This window comes from Dermacentor silvarum, chromosome 10, assembly GCF_013339745.2.
Source record: "Dermacentor silvarum isolate Dsil-2018 chromosome 10, BIME_Dsil_1.4, whole genome shotgun sequence".
NCBI classification, from domain to species: domain Eukaryota; kingdom Metazoa; phylum Arthropoda; class Arachnida; order Ixodida; family Ixodidae; genus Dermacentor; species Dermacentor silvarum.
In genome coordinates this window covers 148,500,333-148,525,945 of record NC_051163.1, presented here as the reverse complement: position 1 = coordinate 148,525,945, position 25,613 = coordinate 148,500,333, and the positions used below count along the sequence as shown (strand labels likewise).

Sequence of the window (25,613 nt, the reverse complement as noted above, 5' to 3'; positions counted from 1 at the left end):
TGAATATTCACTATCGTCGCTTATATCAGCGCCGACAGCCACAGACAAAATTGTGCCACGCATTTGCAACGCCAGCCTATTCGTTTGTCGTCTGCTACCTACACTCATCACAACCGCAGAGTAGAAAGTGTAGTTTTCATGATACACAACAGCTATAAAAAATGGCTTCGTGTAGGTGGGCTGCGCTACACTTTTCTACACCAAGTAAAACAAATGGCGACTTCCTACACTAGCTACACTCGTGTAGCCAGTGTAGGTAAAAAAAATAGCCCTAGTACATACAGTAAAGTCACACTTCCGGTTCCGGATTTATGTGCACGCAGTTAGAAATGAACGAGTGCATCTGGGTTTAATTTCAGCCTTCTGGCACTAATCACTCACTGTTCCGTAAGTGGATCTATATATTAACTCGGTGCATTACTGTATTTGCAAACTTCATGTTGAAGCTTTTTTTGTCGTAGTACTTGCAGTGAAAGGCCTCAAATCGTCAAATTTTGACGAAAGTGGCGGCCAGATACCCAGATCACACAAACCCCAAACGATTTGAAGACGCCAAAGAAAACCTTGTTTCCAAAAGGCAAACCCAATTTCTTTCAGTGCAAACAAGCGAATATACAATATATATACCACAATTATAATAATTAATGTATTGCCATGGAATAAAGGAAACAAGTTATTCACAGACTTTAACAATAAAAACTGATTTATTTTTTCGGTTTAGTGTCCCTTTAAGACGGATTGATGGGCTACTTCATAATTCATAACTTAGTTGTTAGCAGTGCACTCTAAAAACAAGCACAGACAAAATGAGCGTACCCACGAAGCACATTTTTTTTCTGTGCTTCACTCATTTGTGTCCATGTTTTTTCAAGTACGCTGCTTATAACCAAGTTATAGTTTAAGGCAATAATGGTAATGTTAGCAGCGATGTACAGAAATGTTTCGAAGTGTGTTGGGTAATTCATGGATAAATGAGAATTACTGAACGTTCATTTTTGCGTGTACAGAGGCGTTATTAAAGGTACGTTCGATTCAACTTCACCACTGTGAACCAGTTCACGGCGGTTCACGAGAAGTTCAGAAATTGCGCACCTCAATTTCTGCAGTGCAGGCACAGTGCGACACTCGAAACGAATACCAAGGTGCAGACACGGTGCAGGCATTATGTTATGTCCGAATAATGTGCACGGAGTGCGTAAGTTTGAGAGGTTCTGAACTGTAGGTATGATGGGCTTCTGAGGCGTAAATACACACCACACCTGCATAAATACATCAGATGTGCATAAGTGGGGTTTTAACAGTGCTTGCGCCCGTGTGCAGCGCTGCTGCTTTGCACCTGTACGGTTGCACCAAGGCGGCACCTACAGTCAAGTGGGTGCAGGAAAATCGTGAACAAGTCCTGCACCTTTTGAAACGAACGGTGTGGTTCAGCGGGCATCATTGCTGCACGGCTGAAACGAATTGAAGGGTGCAGTGCCTCATGAACTGGTTCAGGTGAATCGAACGTACCTTAAAACTCTCTTAAATTTCCCCGCTGCTCCGAAAGAAGCAAAGGCGCTAGCAATTCTATATTTGGAGAGAATGGCGGCCTTGTTATAGGTGGCATGTACCGAAACCGTCACAAGTGCATTTTATGAACCACGCAGGAAGTTTGCCCAATGTCATGACAGAAGTCAATGTGTCACAAAGTTCACATTCTGAGGGAATAAGGAGCATATCATGTGATATGTGGGCGACGTTTTGAGAGCATCAGTCAATCACAGCTTTAGCAACATCTTTGCATAGTAGGAATTAAAAATGCACATAACAGTATTTGCGTAATAATTTCTATTGTTGAACAAAATTTGTAATAACTGCATTAAACGGCAATAAACAACCTTACAAGTGCCATCACTTAAATTACCTTGAAGCATTCAGCACAATAAAATGGTAATGAATCGAAAGTTTACATGCTATTAGTGCAAGCATTGAAATATCAACAATTAGCAATAGCCATTCACAAAACAGTCATTTATATAGTGTGGTGAAACAGACCTACACAACTAATTTTCCACTTAACAACTAAAAACTTGAATGCAGTAAAGAAGCACTTATATGCAAGAAAATAATAAAGCTTAAACATATCAATAAGACCTCCAAAGACTCGCACATGTATAGAAGCTACAGGCAACAAAAATATGAGTCTAACAAAAAAAGCTCTGCAAAAATAGGGTGCAGGCTAGATGGTAATCCATGAGCAGAGTTGAAGTGCGAAATTGACACAGGGGACAGGAAACCAGACAGATAAACACTAACTCCAAGTATTTTATTAGGAGAAATAACAATACCAATGATAATATTATGAGAATATACACTGAGGTTTTATGAAAAAACTAAGAAAAACATAAAAATGAAGAAGTAATGAGAAATCTCACAATTCGGCACTACTCTGCAGCAAGTGTACTTGGGAAAGTCTTTTTTTGGAAAAGGTGAACCGACGCGACCTTTACACATGAACACTGTGAACACTGAATTCTTCCTGCTTCAATGATCTCTAGTGTGCACTGGCTTGGCGACATGAACATTAATGAGCTTTTCTAAAGTATGAGAACCAATGAAACAGCCTCTCACATTAGTGGATACGCAGGTGAGCCTTTAGTGCAGACTTTCGAGAAGCTTCGAGGGCATGAAGGCCAATGAAGTGTTTTATCGCCTGTGTGTGTGCGCAGATGTCGGTTCAAAATACTCTTTTGGGAGAAGCTTCGAGAACATGCAGGGCAATGAAATCATCTCTTGCATGTGTGGATGCGCTGGTGATTCTTCAGTGTGGACTTGCGTGAGAAGCTCCGAGGGCATGAAAGGCACTGAAATGGTCTCTCGTTTGTGTGGGTGCGCACATGACTCTTCAATGCAGACTTGTCTGTGAAGCTCTGAGGGCACAAAGCACACTGAAATGGCCTCTCACCTGTGTGGGTACGCAGGTGTTGGTGCAGATTACTTTTTCGTGAGCAGCTATGAGGGCATGCAGGGCACTGAAATGGCCTCTCGCCTGTGTGGGTGCGCAGGTGATTCTTCAGTATAGACTTACGTGAGAAGCTCTGAGGGCATGAAGGGCATTGAAATGGCCTCTCACCTGTGTGGGTGCGCACATGATTCTTCAGGGTAAACTTAAGTGAGAAGCTCTGAGGGCATGAAGGGCACTGAAATGGCCTCTCACCTGTGTGGGTGCGCACATGATTCTTCAATGCATATTTGTGTGAGAAATCCTGAGGGCACAAAGCACAGCGAAATGGCCTCTCGCCTGTGTGGGTGCGCAGGTGTTTGTCCAGATGACTCTTTTGTGAGAAGCTATGAGGGCACGAAGGGCATTGAAATGGCCTCTCACCTGTGTGGATGCGCACGTGATTCTTAAGTACAAACTTGTGCGAGAACCTCTGAGGGCACGAAGGACACTGAAATGGCCTCTCACCTGTGTGGGTGCGCAGGTGATCCTTCAGTATAGACATGCGTGAGAAGCTCTGAGGACATTGAGGGCAATGAAATGGCTTCTCGCCTGTGTGGATGTGCACATGCCTTCTTAGTGTGGACTTGTCCAAGAAGCTCTGAGGACATGCAGGGCACTGAAATGGCCTCTCACCTGTGTGGATGAGCACATGTTTCTTCAGAGTAGACTTCTGCAAACAGCTTTGAGGGCATGAAGGGCACTGAAACGGCCTCTTGCCTGTGTAGGTGCGCACATGATTTTTCAGTGTGGACCTATTTGAGAAGCTCTGAGGACATGCAGGGCATTGAAATGGCCTCTCGCCTTTGTGGATGCGCACATGATTCTTCAGGGTAGACTTCACTGAGAAGCTCTGAGGGCATGAAGGGCACTGAAATGGCCTCTGGCCTGTGTGGGTGTCCAGGTGTCGGTTTAGAGAACTCTTTCGTGAGAAGCTCTGAGGGCATAACGGACAATCAAATGGCATCTCGCCTGTGTACATGTGCGAGTGTTGCTTCAGATTAACCTTTTGTCAGAAGCTCTGAGGGCATAAAGGGCACTCAACTGGCCTCTTGCCTATGTAAGTTGTAGGTGCTTCTTCAGCTTCAATGTTCGCCAGAAGATCCAAGGACACAAATGGCATTCAAATGGACGCTGGCCTGTATAGAACGTGGTGTGTCCTTCAGATCACGTTTATCTGTCTCATAGGCACAGGAGTTACAGCAGGTGTTGTATCCTTGATGTGACCACACCATCCGCAGTTGCTCGGCAGCTGGAATGTCTCAATGCTGCACAAAGAAAACCAAGACATGTTACCTTTCACTTCAAAACAAAAACATAATTACAAAATGCAAAATGAATGAAATAACATAGATACTAGTGCTAAAGATCATTTTTTGCTTCATTCAATGTCTTGATGGTGATTCCAGATCAGAAGGATAACCATTTTGATTTGCCCAACATGTTTTTGTTTCCTCAATGATCAAGTTTGTGAAATATAGACATATTTGGCTTAAAACACGATTTAATTGTAAAACAGTGTTAGTGCAAGCTGCCGTTGCAGCCAAGTGCAACAGCCTGAACATTCAGTAATGCAATCATGGACCTGTTGACCAAAATAACAAAAGCAGCATTTTGTCTCGAACTAGGATTCACCATATTTGTGGTGTGGTAGACAGTTACAGTTTTGAAATTTCACCTGAAAAAAAAAGCATTTTTATCAGTTTGTTTATTTTGAATTCTTAGACATATAAAGAAGCTCATCACCAAGTTTGGTGGCAACCTGGAGCATAGAAAAGAAATTGAATTCTCTTCTCGTGAGGCGCGCATTCGCCAATGAGAGCACCCATGAAAGCTGTATTCAAGACGCGGCCACAAAGTGGGCAAGAAACCGAACATGAAGTGAATGCCCCCATTAGAAAGTTTGTTATTCGCACGTTTTAAGCATGGAAGACCATCCGCTGACAGCATAGTAGACAGCAAAGTTAAAAACTAATAAAGAAAGGCATATTCTGGCTCTGACATCCTTCTCTGTGAGTGGAGACAAGGGCACTAGACTGTTCTAACGCTGAAAAAAATTGAAGGCGACTTGAATCAATTGACACTGAGCAGGTTCGAAATGAAGAGGAGGGTGCAACATATGGAGCAGAGTACTTTAATTATTCTTTGTCTTAATTAAATAGCTTGTGAGCTCATTTCTCTCAGTTTGCCTTTTTTGGATGAATGAAACTTTTAGGAAATCTATCATTGCCAAACTGCTCTGCCAAAACCAGCTTTCAAAGTAGTTCAGGGCACAAATTTTCTCAGGAACAAGATGAGGTACTTTTTATAAACACAACATATTATTGAATATCAGGCATATAATGACAACGAAAACAAATGAACTCTGCCTCAAAGTGTTACATAAATGTAATAAAAAACACACGATTGGAATTATCCCTAGGCTCCCTAGGAGATATTTAACAAAAACAATCAGCAAGTCTGCATTATTTCTAAAATGATAGTTTCCTAAGGTGACATGCCTAATTGGTCTGTATGACAACCATAACTTCTTTTCTATTTTATATGTATTAATGAAATTTAGAATACATACTTAAATCAAGACATTTAAAAATATCTGTGCAATGGTTCAAAAGTTAATTTTCAGCCCCACAACCCCCTTAAAGGGTTCTTCACCAGATCTGGCCATTTGAGCTCGCAACACGGTACGGTGCATACAACGTGCGCTAACGATCATGTCTACTAAGTGTCACATCCCTACACACAGCGGAAAGAGCTGAAATTTCAAACAAAACGCCGTTTGTTGTTCTCACGGGCCCACGCTCCAAGACAAGCGGATGATGTATATAAACAAGTACATGTATATGCAGTGACATTGCTCATAGTGACACGTGACACTTTGAGAATTATTCAAGGCAACATTTGTTATCTGTCTATTCTGTTGCTTAAATAGACAAATTACAGTTTAGAGAAATCATAGAACACACAATCCAAATGTCTGCGTGTTTTTGTTTTACTTCGCACCACAGCAAGAGAGAGATATTTTCATTTCGTCTGCTTGTTCGGACAAGAGAGAGAGATAATTTATTTAAAGGAAGGCAGAGAGGTCGGACTGAGCTAGCATGCTCTAGCCCGCTACTCTGCACAGGGGGAGGGGGGAACGGGGACATAAAGGCTGGATGAGGGGTGATGATGACATAGAAGAAAGATGTACAATGGTAAAGACAGTTCAGCATCCTCGTGGCTATCAACAAAGTGCAAAAAGGTTATTCAAAAGTGTTATCTACCTTCCAGAGCATGGACGGAGTCACGAATGCAATCGAAAGTTCACAAACACTCGCCGTGAAGAAGCTGTGCTGCTTGGCACCTGTGCTGCTCCTGCGTGAGCAGCACAGGTGCCAAGAAAGGTAATTAAAATATGTGAAGAGCAGCGATCAGCTGCTCCAGTACAGCGAGGACATGCACGGCGCTATTAGCAGCCGGAGTCTGGAGACCACAGAGAATCATGCGCATTGATTCTAGCAGGTGTTTCAGCATTTTTTCAACGCTTTCTTTGTCATTCTTATCAACTCCTTGCTTGCCTATAGGGCCATCGGCTTTACTAGCCCTAGAATCCACTTCTTGACGTAGAGGAACACTACAGCATGGTATCGTGCCCATGAATTACTGGGCAGCGAAGGCTACTCCGTGTCTGTGCCACCCAGGGGCGATGAATGCGCGCCCTGTGCTCTCGGAGATCCTGAATTTGCAGTAGACGCGGTAACCGTCCTCGATGCCGGCACAGGCAGAGGTTGTCGAGGCCCCTGCGCCCCACAATCCAGTTCTTCTGAAGTCATTGGATGGCGCTTCTTACGCGAGCGTTGTCTGTCTCAGCGAAAAGATTGAGCAGCCTGTCTATGGGAAGACTTGTTTTTTGCCATTTTCCGGGGAATACGAACTTTCTGCTGCATCTTCGGGCAATCCTTCGACGTTGCTTCTTGAGAGCCAGGACAGTTGGGACATTTCAATGAAGGTGCATCACAGTCAGCGGTATCATGTTGCCCACTGCAACGCTGGCAGGTCACTTGATTTCTGCACACAGCGCTTACGTGACCAATCTTGAGATATTTCCGACACTGCAGAGGCCTCGGGACGAATGGTCGGACGCGGTGTATCACGTACCCCACTTTGACAGTCATTGGCAAAGTTGACGAAGCAAATACTAGTTTGATGCACCGGAAGTTCCCCAAACGATGAAACTCAAGAATGTGCACCGATGAACTCAGTAGATTCCTGAGGTCCCCTTCCTCGATCTCAAGGTCGACATCAGAACTTACACCAGTCGTTGACTCCTTCCCGTAAATAATAAAGGAACGGATGGGAATTCCGCTTAATGTTGAAATAATCTTTAACTTCTCTATTATAGTTGAACTCTTGGCATCTACTGTCAGGATGTTTTTTCAAGAGTTGATCCGGATTTTGTTGACTTGACCAGGGGCCACACTTTCAAAATATTCATATAAAAACTGCCTACTTAAGGAGTTCAGGTTGTGTGACGCCGTAAGCGGCACGTAACAAACCATGAAAGACTGCTGCTCCCTCTCGTTAGATGAAGTCTGCTCACTTGACATCTGGCGCATCTTCTTCATACGACGGCCCATGACTAAGGTGAATGCGTTGTCAGAGTGCATGGCTTCGGGCGTTGAGCTCTCCAAGGAACGGAGCTGGTCCGAGCTGCCAAAGTCACGTCGCCCAAACATGAGCGATGAAGTAGACGGCTGACCTTGTTCAGATGGTCGTGCGAGCGTCTTCCTACTCATTCTTGATGAGAGGACGTTGACGAAACTGGCAGAACTGTAAAAAAAGTTGTCGCAGTTTCACCTGAAAGGCGGAGCATCAGTTGCAATAGCAAATTTGTAGAGCTATACGGAGTAATGATATTAGCTTTATCAGCTGTATAAACTTGGACATGCAGCAGCACTGGCAACACGCAGAACTGTTGTCAACGCCGTCGGCGTTTTGCCCGCGTTCGCTCAAAATGTGTGCGGCGTTGGTGACTGTTGCCAGAGCCTCTGATATAAATAGGCACTTGGTGCCGCAGCTAAACGTCACCTCCCTTCCCTCCCCGTCCCCCCCCCTCCCCCACGGCCTCTCGCGCGTCGGAAGAAGGCGCGTTTGCTCTACATATATGGTGATTGTAAAGGAGGAAAGAGACGCCTACTTCTGCAGCCCTTAAGCGATCACGGCGCAGAACACGCGTTTGTTCTCCGCCGTGCATTCACTCCCCGTGAAAGCGCGTGCCCCTCGCGCCCTTTCACTTGCACATACAGCGTTCGGCGCGCGCCGACGATTTCATCTCCATTGATGTCATACGGAACCTCACGGCGACGGCGGAAATCTGCTTTTGAGTGTCCATATAATTGCTATCGCAATAAAACTGCATAATAGCGAGAGGCCCAGAGCACTGGTGAGCCCTGAGCACTTCGTCTAGGGAGCAGAACGCTCCCTAGACGGCAGGTAATGCCTTCCAGCGTATAACCAAAAAATTTGCTATGTGGCCTGGTGAGGGGCTCTTTAAGGGCTGACCTAGCTTTGGTATAGGTACAATTCGAGAAGTTTTCTAGTCAACAGGAACTGCACATTGCATAAACGATGCAATAAATGCATATAATTAGAGCAAATGTATTCGAACTTCTTTCTCGTTACACTATCGAGCTGATGATGATGTGTGGTGTTTTATGGCGCAAGGGCCAGGTATGGCCAAAGAGCGCCATGACAAATGGTAATGTTATCGATGAATTGTGGATGGCGTGGACAATAAATTCCTCAAAGTAGATCTGACATGGCTGTAGAAGGGCCTAAAAAACTGTCGCTGTAAATGGCGTAAAACATGTAAGTGGTAAAATAATGACACTACCTAGTTAGTGATGTGGGCTATGGCAAATGGGTTTCGTTAAAAACGTATGATGTAAGACATACAACAGTGATACTAGGGCTTGAAATCAGCCCTTGAATACAAGGGCTGTTAATCACTTGCTAAAATTACCTGGCCAAATGATTTCCAGGGTGTTTACTTCATATAAGAATTCTAAAACTGTTTTCAGGTTAAAAAGCGGTTCATGGCTAAGAAAATATGATGGGTGAAGAGGTATGTTTTCACGATATGCAGAAGGGAAATACCTTTTCCTCTCTGCTTCTATAGCAGGGCACTGAATAAGAACATGGACAACGGTCAGAATATTGCCGCACTTACTACAAATCGGAGGATCATTCCCAGTCAAGAGGTGAGAGTGAGTACTGTAAGTGTGTCCTATTCTTAATCGACAAACAAGCACTTCTTTATATCGTGCCGTTTTCCCAGTTATCCAGTTCCCTAGTTTTGGTTTTATCATGTGACTATCGAGCTGACATTCTTGTTATTTTTCACCTATGAATTACACACATAATACATTGCTACAACAATAAAATCTGTTAATGTCAGCTGTATAGAAGTTTCCTTAAAGTGACAATTGGCCCAAAAGAAGGCATTGGGCCTGTTTTTGATAGTTAAACCATTTTTTCTTTGACTGTAAAGTTATCTTTCTGAGAAAGCCAAATGGATTTCATTTGTAGATTTGTGCTACTCTAAGCTCGCAAATTTTTCTTTCACAAAACTGTCTGTACCTTTAGGGATTTCCACTTAACTCGATTGCCAACGGAAACTTGTATACCATCTTGGCAAGTGTTTCCTGTTGTGAGTTTGTCTATGTGCAGTCTTCAGCCTAGAAGCAACAATAGCAATATGAGTGAAGGTGCCTTTATCAAAATAGGGGTAGCAGAGATCGTGAGTTATTGAGATGCAACACTGAGCAAAATATTTTTGTGGGTAGCAGATGTGCCATGATTTGTCACCTGCTAGATACTTTTGCGCAACAGGGTTGTGCAGCATATTATAAACACCACTGCTTTACATAGAACACAACAATGTTCAATGGTCAGTACACCTGCATACCAGTGGCGTAGCCAGAAATTTTGTTCGGGGGGGGCTCAGGTTGCAGAGCGGCCTCCTCCTTATAGAATTTGTCGAGGGATCAAATGCATGAATAATAACTGCATTGCCAGTTCCATTGTATATTAGATGCTGCTAACGAAATATTGAACGCTATGCACTGTCCATTAAAACATGTCTGTTGTCATAAAAGAATAAATTCGTATGCCCCAAAAATTGTGGCAGAAATAACTGATATCAATGCTTCCGCGTTTTTTTTGTCTAATTAATAAGTAAAGAAAACATCACATGAACTTTAGAACTATTGACCCTTTTCACGGAGCAGTTTGTTTTAGAGAAACGAGATGGCGCTCACAGCGGCGCGCCATACCTCTCCTCAGCGACTGCGCACGAATACGAAACCATTACCGCTTCTATCTTGCTTCTATGCGATCAGCTGTCGGAAATGCAACTGAGTTTTCGCTAACACACTGTGCTCCAATCATGCTAGATTGAATAATGTGGATTGAAGACGTGTGCAGTAGTTGGCTGCAAAAATAGTGACTGGCATGTTAAGGAATAGAATGAATCTGTGTGGCGAAGTTCGCGGACCGCTGCTGCAACTGTCCGAACGTGTTACCGGCACTTCGTGATGTACGGCTTTCCTCGAGGATGCAGAAATTTGCTCATCCGCCAGCCTTGTATCGCTAACCTTCAAAGAAAGGGCTTCATTCCCAGAACGTCGGCAAGAATGAGTACCACTCGTTAAACAATGACAAAGGGAGTAGCGCCGCTTCCTGTCATAGTAAGTTTCGCGCACGTTGTCTATACACATCTGTCCAAATGGCAGGAAAATTTACGCCCACTCTATCGCCGACGTATCAAGAATAAGTGAATGGACTCACACTTGAATATATGGGCACTGTATACACACAATAAATGGCGGACTACACCTATGGTGAACGAATGGTTGAAGCTGAATGTTTCGTGATGGTCCGCAAGAGTAAGCAAGTTACTGAAAAATTATGGGGTTTTACGTGCCAAAACCAGTTCTGATTATGAGGCACGCCGTAGTGGGGGACTCCGGAAATTTGGACCACCTGGGGTTCTTTAACGTGCACCTAAATCTAAGTACACGGGTGTTTTCGCATTTCGCCCCCATCGAAATGCGGCCGCCGTGGCCGGGATTCGATCCCGCGACCTCGTGCTCAGCAGCCCAACACCATAGCCACTGAGCAACCACGGCGGGTCGTAAGCAAGTTACTAGCTGTAATATATATTTGCTACAAGGTATTACAATCTACAAAAACAGCTACGTTTCAAGCCTTGTGCGCAGCAAGATCAAATCTATCGGATTCGGAACTGAGCACACCCGCGAGCGATTAGGCAGAAAATAATCAGATAGTGGCTCCACCAAGCAACTTCACTGAGTCAGAAACTGACAAGCCACTGCTTCAAAATATTTGCCGAATAAAGAACAAAGAGCAAAACACGCTAATCTTCACTGAATTCATAATCGGACAGCTTGGAATACATATTTAGCCCCGCTTTTAGAACAAGCACCGTATACGTTGCTTATGCCATTTGGACATAGCTTAATCAGCTCTGAAAGCGCTTTTGCATGTTCTCTGAAGCTGTGATCAAAGCTTCGTGTCGTCCATCTAGTCACCGTCTATGATATCTCCGAAAACAGAGGTTTTCTAAGCCGCGCCGGCGTCATACACTTCCATTGTAAAAAAGGAGGCAACGGAGGCAGTTGAGGCAAGCAATGGACGCGTCACCACGTGATCAAATATGGTAGCGCCCACGGGATCGCCACGAAAAGGGTCAATATCAGTTCGAAACCAGCAAAGCAGTACATGCAGCTTATATGAAAAACGTAAAGGCTATGATATGAATAAGTTGAGGAAAAATATTTTGATGAATCTTTGTCATTCAATAACCTTGTTTAGATTTTTCTACATATGGAACGCCCAGGAAGAAAGCTCAATGACGCTATCCCTCGTTGCAATCGATTGCGCAGGAGCAGCTGTAACTAGTCGTGTATTGTAATTACACCGAGATAATACTTGCAGCAGTGAGTACAAATAAAAAGTGGGAGTTCTGCAAATTATATATTAGAAATTGCGAAGGTAGAATGGAATATACAAATGCGAAGATACAATTCGCTAGAGGGCAAAAAAAAAGTCGCTGGAAACAAAGTTCACTGCTTGTATACACAAAACCTCGCAATAAGATATTTAAAAATACGTATGAGTCTCCGATAAATCTACGTATTTAAGCAAACGTCAGTGTATATAATGCGTCAAAGAAGACAAATAAACATGTTGCTCAATCACAGATAGTAAACTTTGCGCACAGAAAGACAGATGATCTAGGCAAGAACATAACTATGATCGCAGAAATCGTGATATGTACTTGGGCCATGCAGCGGTCGCGACAGCGCCATGTGGGTAGAATAATAGAGGAATAATGCATAAATCAGTACGAAAATGTGTAATTTCACTGCCTGCGCAATGCCAACAATTATTCTGCACCCAAAATTAAAGGAGGGTATTCCTTCATTTCAAAAAAGAAATAAAAGCAGGTAGCTGAAAATGAAAGAAAAGGACAAACGAAGGCCACAGATGATGCGGTAAGTTGAACTACCCAATATCCGAGTCTGTTTTTGGCGAACGCCGCGTGGGCCTGGGCTTTCAATGAGCAAGGTCGGTCAAAATTGGTTATTGGCATTCTCATAATTTTTGTATTCGCGTGATAATTGTGATCATGATAGAATAAACGGCGAAAATTTCTGCGGTTTTAAAAGCTAATGAACGGTCATACGTTTTCATAATTATGAACTTATGGACCTGAAGGAACAGTGCTTTTTACTTGCATTGATTTTTGCTGCTTCGCTATCTAAAGCACAAACTTCTCTCGGCGGGAAAGTTGAGCGAGGCGGTCAATGACTTCAAACACGTTGATGCCGACGTCTCTGTGGCTGTATAGAAGCGCCGCGCCAGCCTAACCATGCGTTCCACAGACATTGTAGAGCGCAAGTAGTTTTTTAGTAAACTCTTGTTAAAAAAATATTCTCTCTGCGCTAGCAGTGGTCACTGGAGTGGTGACTAGAAGCTGCAGCAGTATTTACACATTTACATAGAACCTGCAGTCGCAATGGGAAAGAGCATTCCGGTTCTAAAACCTAAAACACTTCCTCGATGTCGTTGGCATCCTTGTTTAGGTACCTTGCACAAACAGTAGGCTGTTCGATTCCAGCGATGTCCGTCGTTTGTCCGTCGCTGTCCGCCGACAGCGGTTGCAGCGCTGACCGGTTAGATTCACCGCGCGAGCCCAACTCGTTCTTCTTCCTCTTTTCTCGAGTGATGGCGCCCACGCGCCTTGTTCAAACAATCAAATACCACATGCGTGAAGCATAATCCCCCGGCGGCAGAAGCGACATCCCGGAGCGTCTAAATGTCATCATTAGGAGGGTGATACTGTGTCAGTCATGTAACGTGCACGATATCACTGGACTGGGAAGCAGATGGGGCGTCAGGGGCTATCTCGTAGGTGACGGAAGTCACGGCACGAAGCACTCGGTATGGGCCGGTGTAACAAGACAGCAGTTTTTCTGACAGGCCGACCTGACGCGACGGAGACCATAGAAGCACCAAAGAACCAGGTGGGAAGTGCACGCCTCGGTGTCGGCGGTTGTACAAACGCTTTTGACTCTCTTGAGAGTTCAGAAGACGGTCACGGGCAATTTCCCTTGCGTGGGCAGAGTGGACGATGGCGTCAAGTGCATATTCACTGGTTGGTGCAGTGTGAACAGGGAGGGTTGTGTCGAGGGGCAGTGCAGGTTCTCGGCCAAACAGAAGGAAAAATCGGAAATAACCGGCTGTGTCGTGGCGCGAGAAATTATACGCAAACATGACAAACGGTAGAGCGAGGTCCCAGTCTGCGTAGTCTGAAGAGACATACTTCACGAGCATGTCTGTGAGAGTGCGATTGAGATGCTCCGTGACGCCATTTGTTTGCGGATGGTATGATGTGGATAGCTTGTGCCTCGTGGCATGGGACTGCAGGATGTCCGATAACTTTTGATAGGAATGTCCGTCCACGGTCTGTGAGAAGTTGTCGCGGAGCTCCATATAATAAAATCACGTTGTGTCAAAGAAAATCGGTGACATCTGTAGGGAGCGCTCGGGTCATGGCATAGCGCGTGGCGTAATCTGTGGCCACAGCGATCCACCAGTTCTCAGAGGTAGAAAGAGGAAAGGGACCAAGTAAATCTAAACCAACCCGAAAGAATGGCTCTGCGAGAATGTCGAGTGGTTGAAGGTACCCAGTGGGGAGCGTCGATGGTGTCTTGCATAGCTGGCATTTCTCACACGCACCTACGTATTTTCGAATGGAGCGAGCAAACCCTGGCCAAAAGAAGCGTCGGTGGATCCGGTCGTAGGTACGTGAGACACCGAGGTGACCGGCAGTGGGGAGGTCGTGAAGTTTGTGGAGAACAGCCGAGCGAAGGTGTTTAGGGATCACAAGGACTAATGCTGGGCTGTAGGGGTGAATGTTGTAGTGGTAGAGTATGCCATCTTGAAGTGTGAATAAGCGAAGGGAACTGTCGGCAAGTGATGATTCCAGGCGGTCAATGATGATACGCAAGAACAGATCACGGCGCTGCTCGTCGGCGACATGGAGCAATGTGAAAACAGAGAGAATGCAGGCGTCGGTGTCAGTATCAGACGTAGAGCCCGGGCCTTCGACTGGGTAGCGAGAGAGGCACTCTGCATCCTGGTGTTGGCGTCCCAACTTGTACGTCACTGTGTAGAGATATTCTTGTAGTCGGAGGGCCCAACGACCAAGCCGGCCAGTAGGATCCTTGAGCGACGAAAGCCAACAGAGCGCATGATGGTCTGCGATTACTGAGAAGGGCTTGCCATATAAATATGGGCGAAACTTTGAAACAGCCCATACGAGAGCAAGACATTCACGCTCGGTAATCAAATAGTTACGCTCTGCAGTTGTCAGGAGCCGGCTAGCGTAGGCTATAACGCGGTCGTGTCCGTGTTAGCATTGCGCTAAGACGGCGCCGATCCCATAACCCGAGGCATCGGTTCTGACCTCTGTAGGTACGGACAGGTCAAAGTGGGCCAAGATTGGTGAACTGGTGAGAATCGTGATAAGGCGTGAAAATGCGGCAGCCTGAGGGGAACACCACTTAAAAGGCACGTCTTTCTTCAGAAGTTCACTGAGTGGTGCGAAATCTGTCACGAACCGTCTGAAATAAGAACAGAGCTCCGCAAAACTCCGGATGTCCTTGACAGACTGAGGTACAAGAAAAGCCGTTACTGCTCGAACCTTCTCCGGGTCGAGTTGTACTCCGAACGCATCGACGAAATGGCCTAGCGCTGTAATCTGTCGGCACCCAAAGTGGCACTTCAATGAGTTTAATTGGAGCCCAGCCTTGCGGAAGACGTCAAGGATAGATGCGACGTGCTCAAGGTGCATCTCAAATATAGGAGAAAACACAAAGACGTCTTCGAGGTAACAAAGGCAAGTTGAGCATTTGAAACCTTGAAGCAGAGAGTCCCTCATCTGTTTGAATGTGGCAGGGGCATTGCATAAACTGAACGGCATAACCTTAATTTGGTAGAGACCATCTGGAGTGATGAAAGCTGTTATTTCTCGGTCTTGCCCATCGACGGAAATCTGCCAATAACCAGATCGAAGGTCGATGGACGAAAAGTATTTGGCACAGTGAAGACAATCAAGAGCGTCGTCGATTTGTGGTAAAGGGTAAACGTCATTTTTAGTGATTCGGTTTAGGTGGTGGTTCTCAACACAGAAATGCCACGTGCCAGCTTTCTTGTGGATGCGCATGACCGGCGACGCCCAAGGACTCGACGAGGGCTCAAGAATGCCTTTGGCGAGCATCTTGTTCCCTTCCTGCTCAATAACTTGCCGCTCTGCGGCAAGTTATTGCGATCCGGTCGGCGATGAATGGGAATAGCATCACCAGTGTTTATCCGCTGCTTAACAAGGGACGTCTGACCAAGTGGTCAGACGTCAGTGTCAAATATGTCGCGGTAGGAAAGCAAAAGGCATTGTAGGGCGGCTGCTTGGTCAGGTACGAGGGCCGGAGCGACCATGGGAGGTAATGGGCCGTCGAGCTTCAAGGCATCCTGCGGGTAATCAGGAGCATCTGGAGACACGTCAGCTGCAAAAGCAGTGACGTGGTAGTCTGTCACTGACCGCAGCGTGGCTACCGCTATGCCTTCAGATAACACTTGCTTCATCAAGCCGAAATTGATAACGGGGAGACACATCCGATTATCGGCAAGGGTAACGACAGAGTGGCACAGTGACAGAGTGGCACAGAGATGTCGCGCGCCAGGAGGACATCACGAATAGGTGTGATGACATAGCCGCCATCAGGCACGGTTGCCGTTGAGGCCAATTCGATGAAGGTTAGGGCTTTTGGAGGTAAACGGACAAACGCTGTAGTGCAGAGGGTGTTCGGTCGTTCGGGGCGAACGTCTGAAAGAAGAGGAAGCTCGAGGCACAGCGTACAGGTGGAACAGTCGATGAGGGCAGAATGCGTCGTCAGAAAGTCGAGCCCAAAGATTAGGTCATGAGGGCAACTGGTAAGCACGGGGAACAGCACTGGAACTTGGCGGCCAGCAATAACAACGCGAGCAGTGCACATACCCTGACGGCAACATTGGCACCATTGGCGACACGTACGGCTCGAGTGACGGCAGGCGTAAGAAGTTTTTTGAGGCGACGACATAGGTTAGCGCTCATTATGGACAATGGACACTTGGGCTCCAGTATCAATCAATGCCGTCAACGGGACACCATCTACGTCTATTTCAATTAGGTTCGTGTTCGTGAGGAGCGTCAACGGAGGATTTGGACAGAACGAACGTGATGCAGCACTACCTCCAAGAGCTGCATGGCCTAGTTTTCCGTCCGGCGATTTGGAGAGGAAAAGCGGTGAGGTTGGGGTGACGGGGAGTGACGGCGTTGAGGCGACGGCGATCGCCCGTGATGGCTGTCAGGGGCATCAGCACTAGGGTACAGACGGCGAGGTGAGTAACGGTGAGCGTCGGCGTATGGGCGAGGAGCAGGGAATGAGCTCCAGTACGGCAGCATCCAGGTGGTGCAGCAGTGGCAGGATACATGACCAACTCGGTGGCAGCGGAAGCAGATCAGTTTGTCGTCTGGGGTTCACCATTCAGCAGGATTGCGTGTTCTGGGAGCGAAATACTGGTCATAACATGTTGTGGACATCGGAATGGATGCCGAATCAGGTCGGGAGACAGAGCAGGCGGTAGGGATGCCAAGGTTTGCAATTTCTTGCAGCACAACTGCTTGAATAACAGAAATGGTTGGGGGCCGCTTGGTCAAAGGTACCATCTAGTTACACGAAGGACGAGTCAGTAAGACGAGCAACTATTTACAGGTTATATTTCCAAGAGCAGTTCAATGGCTGACAGGTAAGATTCACCATGCGAGCCCAGCTCGTTCTTCTTTTCTCAAGTTATGGCGCCCGCGCGCCTCGTTCAAACAATCAAACACCACATGCATGTAGCAATATCATTGCGTCGTACTTTTTTTAGGATATCCATAAAAAAATACGGTTTCCAAAGGGATAAATCCACTGAACAAGCTGTTCTATATATTAAAAATAAAATAATATTGAATACTGAAGACAAAAACTATACACTTGGTTTATTTTCAGACCTGAAGAAAGCTTTTGATTCTATGGACCACAAAATTCTATTTAGGAAATCAGGGAAGTACGCGATACAGGGTGTTGCAGCTCAGTTGCTTGAAAGCTATTTAAATAATCAGCGACAGGTCGTGCGTATGTATGCAGGATGCTTCGTTTACTTTTTTAACGCTACAACAAGGCACCCCTCAGGGCTCTAAATTAGGTCCGTTGTTATTCCTAATCTTCGTGAATGATATAGCTAACATACCTGATCCACCAGATTTGATAATGTACGCCGACGACAGGAATCTATTGTTTAAATCAAGTGACCTGAGCAAATTGGAAATCGCTACCTTGTATCACTAGTACGGTGGCTGAACTGAAATAAATTACAGCTAAACGTGGCTAAAACAAAATATATTCAAGCCACGGAACACACAATGGAAACTAACCAATAACTATAACGGACGAAAACTGCCGCAAGTAAAAAAACAGAAGTTTCTTGGAGTTGTGTGTAATGAGGAATTAAGCTCAAATGCACATGGTCAACTGTGCATAGATTTATCTAAAAGTTTTTGTTTTCTTTATAGAATTTCTAGAATGATTCCGCCTATGGCTGAAATAGCAGATATACAATTGCCTTGTTTATTCCAAGCGTTACTACAGAGCTCTGGTGGGTGGACGACAACAAAAACTAACTTCAAAAAGCTAATGCTTCTTCAGAAAAGAGTTCTCTGACTTCACTGCAAGCACCAAGGAAATTTGGCAAATTTAAAAACACCATCTTTATTTGAAAAATACCATATGTTTCGTGCTAATGAAATAGCTTACATAAAAGTATTAAAAATAATATATAGCGAAAAACTGTATATGAGAAATGAAGGTGCTAACACCACCATTATCCTGTCCGCCAAAACCTGGGCTGCACGTAAATAACATGAACAAATTATGGGAAACCTACTTTTATTTATCAAAGAACTTACATATTAAACAAATTAGAACAAAAGCGTAATTTCAATTGTGCTGAAAAATCTTTCAAGCGAGAAGTTATCAAAATCCTAACGCAGGAAATATATGTCTTTAACGTTAGCACACAAAAGAAAATTATAATGATACACCTGATCACAGTTGTGCTGTTGTTCAAGGTTGTACCTCATTCTTTTTTTTTTGGTTCTTCGAACGTTATTAGATCTTACGTTATCGTAGTTAGGCAGCACAAATTGTATTGCATGTATTATATTAACCATATCAATTCTGTATTCACTTGATTCATATTGTTCCCCTCTACATTTACTTTGTCCAGATTGACGGTTTTTAAGTGTCATAGAGTTTGTTTTGCATGTTGGATTGGGTAGTGTGAAAGCTGTTGGTTGTTTAATATTGATATTATCATCAGCTCATATTTATGTCCACTGCTGGATGAAGGCCTCTCCCTGCAATCTCCAATTGCCCCTGTCTTCCGCTGATTCGAACTTGCCCTTGCAAATTTTCCAACTTCATCACCCCAAATAGTTTTTTGCTGTCCTTGACTGCGCTTCCCTTCTCTTGATATCCATTCTGTAGCTCTAATGGTCCACTGGTTATCCATCCCGTGCATTACATGGCCTGCCCAGCTCCATTTTTTCTCTTAATGTCAATGAGAATATCAGCTATCCCCGATTGCTCTCTGATCCACACTGCTCTCTTCCCGTCTCTTAACGTTAGGCCTAATATTTTTTTGTTCCATCACTCTTTTTGCAGTCCTTAACTTGTTCTCAAGCTTCTTTATTAACCTCCAAGTTTCTACCCGATATTTTTGTATAAATATGAGTGCTACAAGAACTGTGCAGAAGGGTGTTGGTTCCTCTGTCAGAAAATCTGCCTTTAGTCCCAACATCCTCTTGTTTTATTTGTTTTTTTTTCTACAAAATAACAATAGAACTGAAATACATCAGCTTACCGAGGGCCTCATGAGAAAGGCACAAATTTCTTGATAAGGTTGGTGAGTAAATAGGTGATCTTGGGGAAATTTCAGACATAGCAAGTAGGAACACAAGGGAATGAAGAAGTTGATATGTTTAGTGCACGAGAGCACGAGGACATGCTCCTTGTCACGGATTTTGTCGGCATCAGGTCAGCTGCCAGCATTGTTAACATGGTGACCAAGCACAGTGATTTCCTAATTATCTAAGTGGCATTTGGGCGTGTTTAGCTGTAGAACACCTCAAGAATGGTTGATAGCTGCTGAAGATGGCTGGCAAGTGAGGTTGCAAAATGATGACAACAACAGGGTAACGTAAGCAGCTTCAGAAATTCCCCTATGAGAGACAGGTCCAAGTGCAATTCGGGAAAATCGATCCGAGACGCGAAAGACGGGACTGGTCCATTCTCTAGCCACTTGTACAAAAATGTTCAAGTGGCCTCATGTTACACTGGAGAGAGAGAGAGAGAGAAATAACTTTATTTTGCTCAAAATGTGGTTAGAGGAGGGGGTAATGCATAGCAGCCTCCCCCCTCCCCCCTTTAGACGGCGGCCGGCAACCCCTGCACTGGAATCATTCAAAGTATCAGAAGCAGACATACCACCAGTCCCAACTTTTCTGTTTTCCAGTACCAAGAAATCCTTAGCATTCCAACTCATCTCATACTGTGCGCATGTGATGCATCTAATGCCATAGGGCGCCAAGACAAGTACAGTCGGCTCCTGGTAATTCAACTCTTCCGAGAACACAAGTTTTGGACGAATTCGAAAGGCTGTATTGCTGTATTAACAGAGGGCAGCAGAGCGAATGGTTTCCAATCTTTTTTAAGCCTTGAAGTAGTCTGTCGGCAACAGATTACTTCCATACAGACTACAATAACTGTCCATGTTGTCATCCGTCGACCCACAGTCCTACGCAATATCGGTGGCGCTGACAAAATTCACATAAGAAACATCGCCCAGGGCACAGTGCAAGTCATTATCATTACTGAAAGACGGGCTGCTGCAGTCACTGTCATGGCCCAGCCCCCCATATCCAGTAGCGCTGTTAGCAGAATTTCTTTTTCACATTTTAAAGTCATTTGTAACCGCTCTGCGCAGGTGCAGAACGTGACGGGGGTCGAATTAACCAAAGCAGCATGCTTTCACATTCGAACTAAATGAGTTTACATACCATGGCAATGCATTTTCTCTTGCCCAAACTTTCCCGAATGTTCAAATTGAGTGGGAATTTGAATTTACCTAGGTCAATTTAGCAGGTACTGTAGTGCTATGAATGTTATCTCTGTGTGTTTTTTCTAAATCTTGTATTTATGTTGTGTTCAAATACTGTTGACACATGATTGACTGTAGGAAGCTAAGAGCAGTTATGGTGGACTGACATATTAAAACGGAATGGAATGTTGGTGAATATTTTTGAAATGTTCTTGTGTTTTCCAGGTCAAATTTGCGCACACTTGTCAAGCGAGTGTGTTTTGCTTACCATTGACAAGTGCAAGTCCTTGTAGCCCAAAGAAATATTTTTATACAAGTGAGAACTAGTGGGACACAGCTAAACCCTTTGCCTGATACAGTCAATACTTGTTGTTGCCCTCTGCTGCAATAGCTCGATTTCGTGTTTCATTCCCATGGTGTTCAACTGCATTGCTTAGTCCACTGTAACACAACAGCCTCTGTCCAGCAGCAAACCTAGCTGAGACATCACCATGAAAGTTTCTATGGCTTCTCCATTCTGCAGATTGAGTTTCTTTCAGCTTACAAACTATTGTATATATAGCTGCAGGCTGTCTTACATAGAATTGAAAATTTTATGCCAGAACTAACGTGTTGTAGGGGCATCTAGCGCTTCCAAATAGCCTGCACTTGAATCAAAGGCTCTCACTGACGTTATGTTCTGTATAAAGTCCAAGTGTGATAATGTCGCAGCCGTGTGCCATATCGAGTAGCTCGTTTACAACAAAAATTTATTCTCAGACTTAATTTATGTCATGTGTGAAATCTGCTGCGCTCTAAAATGCGAACACGTACTCAATTTCAGCCTACAACCAACATACTGATCCTGCATAAATATATCAGCTTTTCTTTTTTAATCTGAACGCACTTAACGTTATATTTGGGTTCGTGATACGATTATAAAGTTGTTTTTTCCATTTTCCCTTTTATTTCTCTGGCATAGCCCGATGGCTCGCGCAAAAACACGCGACCTGAGAGGTGCAACTATACATTTCATGCTTTTTTGTCCTCCTGATTTATAATAATGTCAATGCTGCATTAATTTGTTTATCGCATATTATTCGCAACCTTGAGCAAGACGAACGGTGCTGTTGTGTAGGCTCGAAAATCATGTGGTCGTTGAAATAATGCCGTATATCATTGCGTTCACAGTGAGTGAAACGCTTTGCTGTGCTCCGTTGTGTCGCGGACATTTTTGAAGAGCTGCCTGTCCAATAACCTTGGTGGCATGGAGGACGACACCGTGTTCGCCAACAGTCACAAACATGCCAGCATTGACAAGTAATTGTGCATGCACTATTCCTTTCACTTTATTTCACGAAGGCAGTTAGCAGTAATGATGAACAAAGCCCTATGGCCATCGCCTTATATGTGTCGATTCCTGTTTCTTCGTGATATCACTTGTATAAACATAGAAACAGAAGTGGCAGCCACTTTTTGCTTCCTAACTGTTGCACAGGAAAGAATTGGTCATGGCAGAAGAAAAAAATTTGTTTCGTCCATTAGGCAAAGCAGTGATGTGACAGCTGGCGAAACATTATTTTCGGTAAGCCTTAAACTACTTCGAGCAGCATTTATCAAAGTGACCATTCGCAGATACGAGCGAGCAACCTCCTAACAAGAAGTAAAAGGAGTTTGAGTCTTATATTCATTTGTGGAATTTGCACATCTTGGTGGTGAAGTCGAAAGACTCGAATTTTCTTCCTCCTCTTTCCTGTCCATACATAGCCACTGCTCTCGACTAAAACTAGACTTTAGCTTCTTACTTCTGTATTCGTTCAGATTTTCGAAAGGTTATATTTGGGATACCCCAATAATAGCCTCACGCTAACTTAGAAGACAAAAGGATGTCAGTGCCATCCAGTAAAAATTAGAAGGAGAGCGCTAGACGAAGCAGACTGTCATTGTCATTAAATGTAGATGAAGATAATTAAGAACCACGTCCACAACCTGGAAGGCTATGCGAAAGCACGAAGAAAGCATACACCCACACCAGCTCTTCCAGTATACAGATTTTAAATGGGAAAATCATAGCAGCTGCTGGCACAATGTTGCTCTCCAGGATCAATATTCTCCACCGATGAAGCATCACCAAAGCGGTTGAGAGGTACAATCCTGGACTGCCAATCTGTTAGTTGTGAGTTCAAATCCTCAAGCAGAATGAGAACTATTCTTTCTTTGTAATTTCCTTGCAAAAGATTTTGGGGTGTCAGTGATAGGCTGAAGGGGACAACAACAGACATCAATAAGGCCAGGGGAATTCTTTATCGACTTGCACGATAACATTTTGCACAGGGCAGCTGTCATAGCACGCTTTAGTCAAAATTAATTTTCATACACGTCACTACAAAAATACGAGGTGTGTTCAAAAATGAAAACAAACTTTTTAAATACCATGCGAACCGGCAGAGGGAGTGCGCTGCGGCTACCGAGCACATGTAGTGGCAGGTTTAGACAACAAACTGCCATTTGCCGCATTCCGCTCTGACCGTTAGTTGGCGAGCTACAGCTGCAGAAGTGAGCACATGAACAAGCTGTTCTTCGGATTGGTGCCAAAGAGACAATGAAGGAATTGCAAGAACAGCGTGTGTGTGTGATGTTCTGCTACAAACTTGGGAAAACTTTCACAGAGACATTTTAGTTACTTAGCCAAGCATACGGGGAGGACTGTATGAGTCGAACGCAGTGCTACGATTGGTTCAAGCATTTTGAAGACGGAAGAATGTCGGTCGGTGATCCCAAGCCAGGGCGACCTTCCACATCCACAGATGATGTCGAGAGAGCTGGAAACTGTGATGCGTGGAAATCGTCGTTTGACTGTTCCGAGAAGTCGCTGACGAAGTGGGTATCAGCGTAGGATCATGTCATGAAATTTTGAGTGACAAACTTGGGATGCGTCGTGTCAGTGCAGAATTTGTGCCGTGTTTGTTGACTCACAAACCGAACCAGACCTGTGTTGAAATCAGCCAGGAACTGCTCACCACTGCCAATGACGAAAACTTTTTAAGAACATCATAACAGGTGATGAGACATGGGTTTATGGCTATGATGTTGAAACGAAAGTGCAGTCATCGCGCTGTGTGGCCAAAGGTTCCCCCGTCCAAAAAAAGCATGCATGAGTCGGTGAAAAATGAAGGTGATGTTGGTTGTGTTTTTTGATTACAAAGGCATTGTCCATCAGTGATTTGTGCCACATGGTCAGACGGTAAACAAAGAAGTTTACCATGGAATCCTAGCACATTTGAGATTCTGTGTGTAGTAAGAGGCCTGAATTGTGGGAAAATCAGGCTTGAATGTTGCATCATGACAATCTCCCAGCTCACGTGTCGCTCCTTGTCCAGCAGATACTTAGCGAAACACCACACTCCTGTTGTGCCCCACCCACCATATTCTCCGGCCCTACCCCAGCAGACTTTTTCTATTCCCCAAGCTGAAAACCACCTTGAAAGGACTTCATTTCCAAACCGTAGAGGAGATCCCGATCAATGCAAGAAGAGACCTGCGCTCAGTAGCGCACCCAGGATCTCTGCCAGGGGGGGGGGGGGGGTGACAGTTGCCATTACCATCTAAACAGCACTAATTTCAATTTCTTCACGGGAAATTGTCAAAAAAAGTGCTTTTTGCGTGTATGCAGATGATTGCGCGTCTTACATCTTAGTTGCAGTACTCAAATGCGCAAGGAAAGGAAAGGGATTAAACAAAAGGGGGCGGGGGGGGGGGGGTGTTACAACCCCCCCCCCCCCCGTCGGTGCGCCATTGCCTGCGCGCCAGGAGGCTTTCCAAAAATGGAAGATTGCCAGTAGAGGGGACTACTTTGAGGGGGACAGCACTTAAAATGTTGTACCATAAGCAGTAAAGGTGTTATAGCAAAAGTTCGGTTTGTTCTTGAACACACCTCATATACTCCACTGCTAGCTGCAGAACTGCCAGCACCGTAGTTGGACCGATTAAGGAACGAAATGCGCAAATTAATTTATAGCAGGTGGTACAAAATTTCGATATCTAATGAATAAGTGATGAACATGTGCATTGAATGTCAGTAAAATCGGCACGTGCGTCATTATATCGAAATTCCGCTACAGTGAAATTCAGCCTTTTTTTCTAAGTAATGTCACCAACCATTTTTTTTTTTTTTTGTCGGAAGATGCGTAAGGACATAACATTACCCCGTTTTCTCATTCCCCCTTTACCTTAACATGGGTCAGCGTACCATGAACTTGCATGATAAAGTTTTTCGATTACATACCATTTGCGGGAAAAGCGTATATGTTAAGTTTCGCAATACGCCTTCGCTGAGAAATTGTCCTTTTATTGATCGAGTCCCAGGGTAGCATCTTTCCCCTTCAATCATGCAGAGCGAGCTCTGTGGTATCCCGAAACGAGCGGCCGACATCCTTTATCTCGCCGATCGTGATCGCTTGAAGATACTAACTATAACATTATAGTCCAGCTGTGAAGGCGAGAAGGTGTGCGTTAGCACTGCCGACACTCAAGCTATAGTGAACTAAATATCAACATTCTAGTACACTGTACTCACGGTTGTCATTTGCCACGGGAAGTAGGGAGCACTGGTCTTGGAGACAGCAAACCCACCCGGCACAGCAAATCGCGCGCCGAAAGACACGTGTGGAACAAAAAACAAACGAGACGTCTTCACAAAACAATGGTGCCCAGAGGACGATGAAGATGATGTAGCCACTGCGCTTTTGAAGGGGCGATAGATCCATGCCTCATAGGGTGGGCCCTCTAGATTTTAAATGCAAGTCCGCTGGTGAGAGAGAGAAGAACTTTTATTATCGAGGTTAAG

The 25,613-nt window shown here is 44.7% G+C and overlaps 1 protein-coding gene across 6 annotated transcripts; it reads right to left on the bottom strand.

The window, feature by feature from the left end:
• Positions 1-2,292: 2,292 nt before the first annotated feature.
• On the bottom strand, positions 2,293-25,480 carry LOC119431066 (oocyte zinc finger protein XlCOF6-like). Of its 6 annotated transcripts, none has more exons than XM_049657330.1 (3): positions 25,344-25,480; positions 3,113-4,248; positions 2,293-2,944 (listed from the first exon to the last, which is right to left on the bottom strand). In XM_049657330.1, the coding sequence occupies exons 2-3, from the start codon at positions 3,960-3,962 to the stop codon at positions 2,766-2,768; spliced, it is 1,029 nt and encodes a 342-aa protein (XP_049513287.1). In that variant the 5' UTR covers positions 3,963-4,248; positions 25,344-25,480; the 3' UTR covers positions 2,293-2,765. The 6 variants fall into 6 exon arrangements, with proteins under 6 accessions (XP_049513287.1, XP_049513286.1, XP_049513288.1 ...); XM_049657329.1 differs by having other exon boundaries at positions 2,293-3,112; positions 3,197-4,248; XM_049657331.1 differs by having other exon boundaries at positions 2,293-3,028; positions 3,365-4,248.
• Between the last annotated feature and the right edge of the window lie 133 nt (positions 25,481-25,613).